Raw genomic sequence first — 12,765 nt, forward strand, 5'->3', positions numbered from 1 at the left:
TTTTCTAGCAACTTGTTGTGGAAAAACGAATTTGGGGATCGGTGAAACAATGACAAAAAGACTCCTTGCCATCTCTTCTGGAGGCTGTGTGAGGCTATTGTAAAGTCTGATAGTGCTTACTACTGGCGGGCTGGAGCAATTGTCGTGAAGAATTCCAGATCTAGTATGGTGCTGGTGGGAATTCAAAAGGTGAAGAATCTGCTGTTAAAAGCAGCCCTCAGAAACACGATTACAATGCTATCACATATGCAATAAATTGACATAAGTACCAAGAAAAAAACAACTGGTATAGCGTTGTTACATACCAATAATGCCAACCACCAGCTCGTCACTGGTGTCATCGCGGCCCACTAGCAAAGAATAGTCAATAATGAGGTGACTGGAAAGGAAGTGTGAATCACTGTGGATGGAAGCCCTCAATACTGCCTTGCAGTGGGATCGGATATATAGGGGATTGTCCCGCACCATCTTGAGCAGGTTCTCATCTAGCAGCACCACATCGCAGCTCTCCTTCCCTGTTTCTGTCTTTACATTTCGATTCCTTAGTGAGCCCTTTAGGTCAAAAACCTGCCAAAATTAAGTTTTTGTGTTAAAACTTTTCAGTTGTCTGGTCAAAATGACATTAAGATACACTGGCAGCAAATGATCAGAGCATAATTTTGGATGTGAGTATATCTGCTGTAAATATATATATACACACACACACACACACATATATATGAACAAGTTACTTACCTTTGGTAACAAATTATCTGGTAGAGACATATTCTAATTGCAGATTCCTTACCTTAGAATTTCCCCCAGGCATCATCCAGAGATTTTTTTTTTGAGCAGTACCCTTGTGTGTTGTCAGGTAGCGTCGGTCAACTCCACGTCCATTGTTAGCATTGTGGTTGCCATGATGACGTCACAGTTCTATATAAGCGTGATCCTGGCGTGGTGATGTCAGTTTCTTTTCGTGACTTTCCATGCCAAAAGCGCAGAGCTAGGAAGAACACTGAGGGAGGTGCGCCAGAACTAGGGCCCTGAAAGCGATGTCCCTATCCCTAGAAATCACTTTGCAGAGTGGGGAGGATGGGTGGGTGGGTCGGTAAGGAATCTGCAACTAGAATATGTCTCTACCAGATAATTTGTTACCAAAGGTAAGTAACTTGTTCATCTGATAGAGACTTCTAGTTGCAGATTCCTTACATTGGAATAGAAACCCAAACAATACCGTCTCCGGAGGTGGGTCTGTGAACCAAGATCGTACTAAGAAGTTCTACAGGACCAAAAAACCAAAGTAGCTATTCCTGCTGACCTGACTGTCCAGGAAGTAGTGTTCAGTGAACGTGTGCAGGGATGCCCAAGCTGTTGCCTGGCAGATGTCCAGGAGTGAAACCCAGTGTGCTAACGCAGTGGTTGCTGCAATTGCTCTGGTAGAGTGAGCACACAAACCCTCAAGGGGTTGCTTCTCAGCCAAAGCGTAACACATTTTGATGCAGTGAACAACCCATCTAGAGATTGTCCTTTTCTTCACCACCCATCCTTTCTTCACACTCACATAACCAACAAAGAGTTGATCGTCCACCGGGAAGTCTTTGGTATGATTACGGTAGAACATGAACGCTCTGTTTGGGTCCAGACGGTGGAGTCTTTTCTCTTCATGAGCAGGATGTGGGGGGTGTAAAAAGTAGGGAAGGGGATGGATTGGCCTACATGAAAAGGCGGGACCACTTTAGGTAAGAAAGAGGCCTTGGTACGAAGCACCACTTTGTCAGGATGGACAGAGATAAAGGGTGGCTTTGAAGAAAGAGCTTGTAGCTCACTCACTCTATGAGCAGAGGTGATGACTACAAGAAAGGCTGTTTTGAAAGGGAGAAGTGGCAGAGGACAATTATGAAGGAACTCAAAAGGAGCACACATGAGGAAAGGGAGTGCCAAGTTCAAATCCCAATGGGGCAATATGAACGGGGTGGGCGGAAACATATAGGTAAGACCGTTGAGGAATCTCCCAACAATGGGAGATTTAAACATGGAGGGTTGATTTGATAGTCTGAGGAAAGCAGAGATGGCAGACAGATAAAGCTCAAGGGTGCCCAAGGCACAGCCCTGCTGGGCAAAAGAATAAAAACAAAAGGACCTCAGACAAAGGTGCAGAAAGGGGATCAATGGACTTGTTGGTACACCATACCACAAATTTGTTCCAACGGTAGGCGTATACCGTTTGATGGAGAGAGACCTGGTGGGCAAGATAACATTATAGACTTCGGGAAGAAGGTTGAAAGCTGTCAAATGTCACTGCTCAAATCCCACGCAAGAAGGCGGAGATTGGACTGGTTTGAGGTAAGAACAGTCCTCTGCTGCTGCGACAGTAGATCCTCCTAAAGAGGCAGTCTGAGTGGAGGATCAATGGCCATGCCGAAAAGGTCGGGACAACATACTCTTCATGCTAGGTCCGTCATTCTTGATCCTCTTGAGAAGTCTGGCCAGAAGTGGTATTGGCAGAAAGGTGTATAGGAGGCCTAACTTTGACTTGAAACAAAAAGTGTAGCAGAGCAAGTGCCGCCTTGAAAACTCCAGCGCGCAAAAAAGCTGGCATTGCACATTTACTGCGTCAATGAACAGATCTAACCAAGGGTCTCCGCAATGTTGAAAGAGACCTTGTGCCACTCTCCGGATGGAGACGCCATTCGTGGTCAACCATGCATTGACAGCTGGGTTCATCTGCTCTGGTGTTCAGAGAGCCGCCAGATCTTGAACTACCAGGGATTTGCCCTGCAGTTCCAGCCACGTCAAGAGTCGCAGGGCCTTCTGACAAAGGGTCCATGACTCCACCCCACCCTGCTTGTTGCAGTACCACATGGAGGTGGTGTTGTCTGTGAACATCTGCACCACTTTCCCTTTGAGAGAGGGAAGGAATGCTTTCAATACAAGCCTGATCGCCCTGAGCTCCAGAAGACTGATGTGGAGCCTGGACTCCGCTAGAGTCCAGCTAGAGTCCAGACTCCCCTTATCTCCGCATCCCCCATGTAGCCGCCCCATCCCAGGAGTGATGCATTTGTCACTACGGTCAGATCTGGTTGGGGAAGGGAGAAGAATCTGCCTCTGACCCAATCGTGGTTCGAAAGCCACCACTGCAGATCTTGCACAGTTCCCTCTGAGATTTGGACCATGTCAGAGAGATTCCCCTGATGCTGCGCCCACTGGAACCTCAGGCCCCACTGCAGAGCCCACATATGCCATCTGGCATGTGTAACCTGCAGGATGCCATGAGGCCCAGCAGCCTCAGAGTCATTCTCACCAAAACCCAGGACAGAGGCTGAAAAATTGTTATCTTAGCCTCAATATCCTGGACTCGCTGCTTGGGAGAATAGGCCCTGTGAGAAAGTAGCCTCTTTCTAGCATGGTTACCCCCACGTTTGTGAGTGTGTGTATCAGTGTGTTTTTACTGTGTCACTGGGATCCTGCTAGCCAGGACCCCAGTGCTCATAGTGAAAACCCTATATGTCAGTGTGTTTTGCCTGTCTCACTGGTATCCTGCTATCCACGACCCCAGTGCTCATAGTTTGTGGCCTAATGTGTGTGTTGTCAGTGGTGCTTAACTGTGTCACTGAGGCTTTACTAACCAGAACCTCAGTGCTTATAATCTTTCTGCTTTTACATTTGTCACTATAGGCTAGTGACTTCATTTACCAATTCCAAATGGCACACTGGACCCCCCCCCTTACAAGTCCCTGGTATATAGTACCTAGGTACCCAGGGCACTGGGGTTCAAGGAGATTCTTATGGGCTGCAGCATTTCTTTTGCCACCCATAAGGAGCTCATACAAACTCTTTCACAGGACTGCCACTACAGCCTGCGTAAAATAGTGCAAACACTATTTCACAGCCATTTTCACTGCACCTAAGTAACTTATAAGTCACCTATATGTCTAACCTTCAATTAATGAAGGCTAGGTGCAAAGTTACTAAGTGTGAGGGCACCCTTGCACTAGCAAAGGTGCCCCCACATTGTTTAGGGCCAATACCTGGGACTTGGTGGGTGCGGGGAAGCCATAACACACGTGCACTACATATAGGTCAATACTGATATGTAACTTCACAATGCTAACTCCAAATACGGCCATGTAACATATCTAACATCATGCTATTGTCCCCCCATTGGGGAGTCAATTCAATGCATCCTGGGGGCTCCACCATGGACCCCCAGTACTGCCAAACCAGTTCTCTGTGGCTTGCACTGCAGCTACAGCTTCTGCCACCTCACAGACAGGGTTCTGCCTTCCTGGGGTCTGGGCAGCCCGGTCCCAGGAAGGCAGAACCAAGCATTTCGTTTGGGAGCAGGGTGTTACACCCTCTCCCATTGGAAATAGGTGTTACAGGCTGGGGGGGGGGGGGGTAGTCGCCCCCAGCCTCTAGAAATGCTTTGAAGGGCACAGATGGTGCCCTCCTTGCATAAACCAGTCTACACTGGTTCAGGGGCCCCTTCTCCCCTGCTCTGGCACGAAAATGAACAAAGGAAAGGGGAGTGCAGAGCTCCTCCAGTGTGTCCCAGTCTTCAGCCATCTTGTTTTCCAAGGTGTGGGGACACTCTGGAGGCCTCTGAGTGGCCAGTGCCAGCAGATGACGTCAAAGACCCCTTCTGATAGGTCCATACCTGATAAGGTAGCCAGTCCCCCTCTCAGGGCTATTTAGGGTCTCTCCTGTGGGTTACTCTTCAGATTCTACTTGCAAGTTTTCAGCAGGAATCCTCTGCAACTACTACTTCATCCTCTGACCTCGGATCGACCACAGACTGCTCCAGGAACCGCTGTAACAGCAACAAAGTATCCAGAAGGGCTACTTTTCCTCTGCAACTTCAGCTCCAGCCAGTAACTGCAACAGTTCCCATGCACGCTCTGGGGACTCCCTGTCTTCACCCTGCACCAGAAGGACCGAAGAAATCTCCAGTGGAGTGACAGAGAAACTTCCCTGCTCACGCAGTCACCTTCTAAGTCGACGACCGGTTCTCTTGGACTTCTCTCCTGGCGACAAGCGTGTTCCTTGGAACATAGGTGGTGGACCGCTTTTACACAGACTGTCCTGAGGTCCTGCTCTCCCAATTTGGAGGAGGCAAGAGCTTGCCTTCCTCGAGTACGAAAGTACCCCTCTGCACCGTATCTTCTTCATCTCCTGAGGCCTCTGTGAACTATTTGCAAAATTCCTTTGTGCACAGCCTGGCCCAGGCCCCCAGCACTCTATCCTGCGATGCTCAACTCGCTGAGTTGACCTCCAGCGGCACCTTCCTTTGTGGTGCTGCACCAACCACATTTGGCACCTCCTTTGTCCCCGTGTCCTGGGACTCCCTTGGGTGCTGTCTGATCGACTGAGGGCTCTCTGAAGTGCTGAGAGCCCCCTCTTCCTCTTCACGCAGAGTTGAGGCCCCCAGTTCCCTCCTGGGTCCAAACAACACCACTTTGACGTAAAACGTGACTTTGCCGGAACCCAGGCTTCTTGAACGAATCCAGCGCCAAAACTCACCTGCATTCAACAATCTCTTCGTGGGACATCCATTGCATCTTGCAGGAACCCGCTGACATCTTCCTTGGGGGCAATTCTGCAGTCTTCGTCTAACCGGGGCCGGGGACTCTGCTTTTGCACTCTCTCCTGGGTTGGCAGGGGCTTCTGTCCTTCCTGCAACTTCTTCCGACTTCTGGACTTGGTCTCCTTCCTTTGCAGGTCTTCATGTCCAGGAATCCACTATTTGTTGTTTGCAGTCTTGCTTGGTTCTTGCAATAACTCTAATCACGACTTGAAGTGTGTCCTAAGGAAACTTGCAGTACTTTACTCCTACTTTCCTGGGCTCTGGGTGTGGGGTAATTTTCTTACCTTTCTGTATTCTTACTCTCCCAGCGATTTTCTACACACTACACTTGTCTAGGGGGGAATTCGCTAGTCACATTCCACTTTCTTAGTATATGGTTTGTGTTGCCCCCATACCTATTTTCTCCCATTGCATTCTACAGCATTTCCTATTGTATGCACTATCCTATGTCTAATTACTTACCATATTTTGGTGCCCAGTGTGTATATTGTGTATAATACCTTCAGAAGGAGTATTGCCTCTAAAATATTTTTAGCCTTGTGTCACCCAAATAAACTACCTTTATTTTTGTTAACACTGAGTATTGTCTATAGTTGTGTATAAGTACTGTGTAACTATAAGTGGTATTGCAGGAGCTTTGAAGGTCTCCTAGTTCAGCCTAAGCAGCTCTGCTATAGCTACCTCTATCAGCCTAAGCTGCTAGAACACTACTACATTTCGATACTAAGGGATAACTGGACCTGGTGAAAGGTGTAAGTACCCAATGTACCCACTACAAACCAGGCCAGCCTCCTAAGGCCCGAAACTGCACTGTATCCAGAACGGTTCCGATGAAAAGGAGCATCTGAGAGGGAGTCAAGTGACACCTCGGCATGTTAATAGTGAACCCCAGCAATGGTAGGAGGTTCGCCATAGTCTGGATGTGTGAGAAAACAGCCTGGGGCAAACCCATCTTCAACAGGCAGTCGTCAAGGTAGGGGACGATTGAAACCCCTAGCCTGCGCAGATTAGCTGCAACCACTGCCATCCCTTTTTGTGAACACCCGAGGGGTGCTGGTAATGCCAAAGGGGAGCACAGTAAACAAAGTGCTCATGACCTACCACAAACCACGAGTAACGTTTGTGTGCAGGCAGGACGGGAATGTCGAAGTAGGTGTCCTGCAAGTCCAACACTACCATTCAAACTCCAGGGTCCAGGGAAGATAGGACCTGAGCAAGAGTGAGCATTTTTAACTTCTCCTTCCTGAGGAAGAGATTGAGGGACCGGAGGTCTAGGATAGGCCGGAGGCCTATGTCCTTCTTGGCACCAGAAAGTAGCAGGAATAACAACCATAACCTACTTCTGGCACAGGGACCCTCTCTATGGCTACCTTGGCCAAGAGAGCCTTAACTTCTTTGTGGAAAATGCCAAGTGATCCTCCATCATCTGATCGTAGGATGGTGGCATGGCCAGAGGGGTAGCCTCGAAAAAGAGAGAGTAGCACCTTCGGACGATTTGCAAAATCCACATGTCCGTCATGATGGATTCCCAGTGGGGCGGGTGATGACAAATCCTGCCTCCAACTGGTCTGTGATGGAGTGACAGACTAAGAAGGTTTGGAGGTTGCAGCAGGGGTGGTGATGAGCTGGGTTGACCGCTGGCTCCCTGATCCAGGGGCACATTGGATCCCGCGTCTGCATCCATGCAGAGGCTGGGTAGCATGCTCAGCATGGCGGCTGGAGGCAAACGGATGAGGATGGTGCCTCTTCTGTAGCCACGAAAGGGGCAAAAAGTGAACTGAGGGGGCAGAGGAGCAGCTGTGAGGCCAAGGTACCGAGCCACAGCCCGGTACTCCTCAAAGCGCTTGAGCACTGAGTCCACTTTGTCTCCGGAAAAGACGGGTGCCATTGAAGAGTATGTCCATAAAGCGATTGCTGAATATCTCTGAAAATCCAGATGTCCTCAACCAAGCAGTAGAGCCTCAAGGCCACCGTCAGCGCAACTGATCACCCTAGTGTCCAGCCCACAACGAATGATGAACTTGGCTGCATCTCTCCCACCAGCAACAGCTTGGGAGAGAATGGCCCGGGCCTCCTCTGGGACCTGTGGCAACACCTGTGTGACCGTATCCCATAAATAATGGGAATAGCAGACCAAAAGGCATGCAGTGTTAACGGACTGCCAAACCAGACCGGAGGAAGAGAATAACTTCTTCCCAAGATGGTCCAGTTGTTTTGAATGCATATCTGGTGGTGAAGATGGGAATGAGCCAGAAGACGAAGAAGCCTGGATGACTGAACTCTCAGGTGTGGGATGTTGAGTCAGGAATTTAAGGTCGTTAGGAGCGGAATTATGGCCGTGAGGGATTGTCCTGTTGACAGGAGCCCCTGTGCTGAGTTTAGACCACGTCCCCAGCAGGACATTAGTGAAAGCTTCATTTAAGGGCAAAAGGGGTTCAGACGTGGAAGCCCCAGGCTGAAGCACTTCAGTCAGGAGGTTAGTCCTAACAGCCACCCAAGGCAGCTCGAGGTCCAGGAACTCAGATGCTCTTCTCACCACCATTGAATAAGAGGCTCCCTCCTTTGTAGCCACGGTAGGAGGAAGAAAGCATGCCAGAGTCAAGGGAGGTGTCAAGCCCACTGGCTTCACCCAATTCCTGAGCCCAGTCCATCGCAGGATCTTCTAGCTGGAATTCTAAAGGATCCAGCGACCCCTCCATACTCTCACTGTACCGGTACTCATATGCATAAGGGTCAGGATTCAACCTGTGGAGCAAAGTTCCCATCTAAGATGGAATCGGTGTTGTGTGACATCGTTCCTGGCTCAAGGTCGGAGTCAGGAATCAGTATGGGATTGACGTTGATCATGGGCCCAACCGGCGTCAGAAGCGTTGACGTCCTTACTAGTGCCAGGGAAGGTCACCATGGCATGACCGACATCAGCACTGACTGGGAATGGATCCTGGGGTGACCTCTGGAGCAGAGGTCGAAGTCGTCGGCACAGAACCCGAGGGGACCCCCTCTGACCCTACTGGGCCCAAAGGCACCACAGGAGGGTCAGACTGCCCTAAAACTCTCCAAGTTGGGAAGGGATGGCTTCAGCTCCCATAAACTTGGGGAGGTGTGGAGCCAACCCAGAAGCAGGTTCTGAGGATCGAGGCCTAGAGCATCAATGCTTCTCCTGTGTCTCATTGTCTGAGCCAAGGGGTGAAGTCTATGAATATTTGTTCTTCTGTGATTTCTTCTTCTTGTGACCCAAAAGTCTTGTGACCTTCCTCTTAAATGAGACCGGGACCGAAGCAGAGCCGAACACCGGGCAGCCATGAGCTTTAGGGTATGCTCCCTCATAGCCTTCAGTTTCATGGCCCGGCACTCGGAGCACAACTTCGAGTCGTGGTTGAACTCCAGGCATCACAAGCACATAAGGTGCAGATCCGTTGTTGTAATTATGCGGAAGACATCTTGACGCAATAAAAAAATAACAGAGGACCCCTGTAGACTAAGAGAAAGCAGTTTCCAGGGAAAGAGAACAAAAGGTATAGCAACACACACTGCTTCTTCAATTATCTTCCTAATGGGTACATACTCAAAAACAGATAGAAAATTGTCACCAAAGACACGGGTTGGCACCAAAGAGATACAGGTACAACATTTATTTCATTATTCTCACTTTTCATATCCTACAAAATCAAATATATCTAAGTTGTTTTCCTTTTTTATCTAATCCATTTTTACAGGTGTTTCGCACCGCGTAATTGAGGAGAACTGAAATCACCCAGCTATGGACTATATCTGTTTATGGAGAAAATATACCACCATAATGAGTATAACACGATGGCAGGGTCATGTAATTTGATTATCATGATGACTATATAAAGTACTATTGAATGCTTATTGATATAAGTATTTGTGTGTGTTGCAACATACTGCCCAATGCTAGTCTTCTTTTTTAGTTAGTTAGTTGAATGTAGGATGTTTTTGTTAAACGTAGGATGTTTTAGTTAAATGTAGTGGATGGAATTATTGTTTTGTACGAATGATATTGAGTGGTTGAATGGGATGGTGCGAAACACCTGCTAAACTCAAAATCTTGACCGCTCACACTTTCCAAATTCCGTTTCATGGAAAAATGTTGTCTCCGTGACTCCTCTACCAGCTTCTTTTATGTGCCCTTTGACTTTAAAGACAACTGTGCTGTTCTCTCTAAACTCTAGGTTGTCAACAACTACAATCTCTTGCACATCTTTTGTGCTTTTACCACTGGGTTCTTGTCTGACTGAACACACAAAGTAGACTGCCAGTACGATATCTACTTGTGTGTCACTTATTCAATACTTTGCCTATGGGATGTGTCCTTACACTTGTGCTTAATACAGTCTTTGTTAGATCTGTGTCATGTTTTTATAAATCAACCTCTATCGATTGCAACCAAGATTATTACAGTTTAAAAGGGACAGAACAGGATCTTTTTTCAAAAACCTTTGATTGTAAGCCTATCAGGCTGCGTTGTTCCCTCAATGTTAGACACATACACAGCTATTATGCAGTGTAGATGCTGCAGTACAGTCTTGAGAGAGGGTGATTTTTGGAGTTTGAGTCTAAATTTTGCTTTTAAAGGCTCCTGGAGGGTGCTGCACATCATATGGACATATGGAGAATAACAACCTACCTGTGAAAAAATAAGCAAATATATTAAGATGAAGTTTTACAGGGTCCACAATAAGCAGGATAATTATTCTAATGTTCATGGTTATCAAAAAAGATCCTATGATACAGAACATTTGTAGTATTAATCCCAGGTATCTCTAATTTTCTGTATTTTAAAATATTAGAAATGCACATCTGTATTTACTAGACATGGCCAGTGGTTCAGTTTCAACTTACAGAGGTTCTCAATGCAGCTCCCTCATGAATATTAATAAAGAAGGGTGTACATCACAACTCACTACGACTGGACGTCATCATAGGGATGTGGCCTGCTGGAGTTAGCAGACCACCATGTGTTGGATCACTTTTAAATAAAGTAACTATCTTTTTTATGCAGCCAGTTTTCCTTAAAGAAAATGGGTCTATGTAAAAAAAAAATATATATTTTTTCTGTTTTAGAGTTGGAAGTGGTCCACTGCTTATTCCTTTGCAAACCTTTTTTAAATCACAAAAGGGAAGGGCTCTCAATTAGATGTATTAACTTTTGTGAATGAGCTAACGTTTCCTTTGAGGTTTCAAGAACTTTTCAATGTTTTGTGATTGGATTTCAGTCTCAAAACACTTACATATAACATACTGATTCGTATTTGGAAGGAGAGACTACAACATGCCCATTCCATGTCCATTGGCAATCCCATTGTTTTCAATCAGAAAATCCTTTCTGACTCCTAAAATGGATTAAGTATGTCTGAAAAAGCATGTTTTTGTCATTGGAAATGCTTAATACCCCTGGCCCTATTTCCTGTTTCCTAAAAGCTATCATACATTTATAAAAACAAAGCAGTTTACAAATTTGCAAGGGAACTCAAATAGAATGCCCAAATAATATATCTACCAATTAGAAAAAACACACATTAAAACATAGGATTTTAATACGCATTGTTTTGCTAGTGTAAAACTAGATCACACTGTATCTAGGGCCTAGGGTACTAAAGAAGGTCCCTAAGAGCTTCAGCACAAATTGTGCCACCTTCAGGGACCCCTCACCAAACACACACAATGCTGCTACTGCAGGCTGCGTCTTGGTGCAAGCAAACATCCCCTGTGTGCCAGGTCCCTTACCACTTCATGTGATATTTTAAGTTACCCTACAGAAGGCTTTCCAGTCCTAAGATAGGGTGCATTGTACCACATGTGAAGGCATATCTACATGAGCAGATATGCCCCTGCTATGTCTTTGTTGATTCTTAGACACAGTAAGTGAATGGGGAAGCCATTTTAGAAACATGTGCTGGATATTGTTCAATACGAGTTCCCCAACTACATGGAGGCTCTGAGCATGGGGATGTTTGATATAAAACTTCTCATATTAATAAACCTTCACTGATTCCAGTTAAAACCTAAGCAACTGCTAGTGTGTTGACTGACTGGCCTGAACCAGCACAGCCACCCTAGACAGATTTCTGACCTCCTGAGGTGAGAGCCAGTGCTCTTGGAGGCCATGTACAAAGCCTGCTCTGGGCAGATGTCTTACAGCCTGGATTGACATTCCAGAACAGGAAACTTCAAATAACCAGCTGCCTTTGTTATGCGACCCAGGTCTTTCCAGATGGCAGAGAAGACCACCCTCCTGTCCTGGCCCCACTTCTTGGCAGCAAGACTGAAAATTAGTAAGATTAGGAGGTGTGCCCACCTCATTCCAGTCTCACCCCTAAGGAGGCCCAGCTGAAGTGGACACCACTTTTCAAATTCCTCCATCTTGTTTTGGACAGAATTAGTATTCTAGGGTCAGGGTTATGCCCACTTCCCAGACAAAGTGGTAATTTAGCGGGTGTAGTCACCCTAAAGGTAAGGCACTCATTGGCTGCTACCTGGCACTCCTTGTAACACCCTTAAACTGAACACTAAGATGGCACCCCTGAACCCTAGAACTCAGATTCGACAGATCAAGAGAAGAAGGACAAAGAAGAGTCACTGCCTGGCGAGAAAAGCAGAAGAGCTGTGGACTTTTTGGCTTGAATCCCTGCCTGCTCGCAACTCTCTCAACAATCGCAACAAAGTGACTCATCCTGCAAAGCTGAAGAACTACTAAATCCTCGGGGAGCATGCTGGCATCTCAAAAACTGTCCTCAATCTCATTTAGAGTAAAGGAGCTACTACCTGAAGTCTGCAGGCACTGAAAAGCAGAGTCCGGTCTACGGCATCACAGCTCCCTGGCCCTGACTGATGCCAGAGACGACCAGGAGAAGACACTCATGCTTCAAGGGGACCAGATCTGTCTCCCCCCGAAGTGTTAAGACACCAGGACCAAGTGGAGCCATGCAGCATCAAACTTCAGGGTACCGGACGCCCTGCACCAAGCACCAACAGTGAGTGTCCATTCCGGATTCCCAATGCACCAAGACCAAGCAGCCGTTGAGGGACATCAGCACCACAGAGACCCACTCTGTGAGTGGTCAAGCAGTCTTGATTTTTCCCCTACAAGCTGTTGGCATCTAACCGCGAAGGGCACCTTTGCGCACTGGCCCAGCCAACCTATCCACTCTGCATCCAAGCCGCCCAGTCTGGATCGA

The 12,765-nt window shown here is 47.2% G+C and overlaps 1 protein-coding gene across 3 annotated transcripts in view; it reads right to left on the reverse strand.

Annotated features, from left to right (window-relative positions):
- PIKFYVE (phosphoinositide kinase, FYVE-type zinc finger containing) overlaps positions 1 to 12,765 on the reverse strand; it is a 1,212,885-nt gene that overhangs the window by 87,457 nt on the left and 1,112,663 nt on the right. For all 3 annotated transcript variants that reach the window (XM_069225943.1, XM_069225942.1, XM_069225940.1), the window contains one exon: positions 306 to 567. In XM_069225943.1, coding sequence (XP_069082044.1) covers positions 306 to 567 — 262 coding nt within the window. The remainder of the gene's footprint in view (positions 1 to 305; positions 568 to 12,765) is intronic.

Source organism: Pleurodeles waltl, chromosome 3_1, assembly GCF_031143425.1.
Source record: "Pleurodeles waltl isolate 20211129_DDA chromosome 3_1, aPleWal1.hap1.20221129, whole genome shotgun sequence".
NCBI classification, from domain to species: Eukaryota; Metazoa; Chordata; class Amphibia; order Caudata; family Salamandridae; genus Pleurodeles; species Pleurodeles waltl.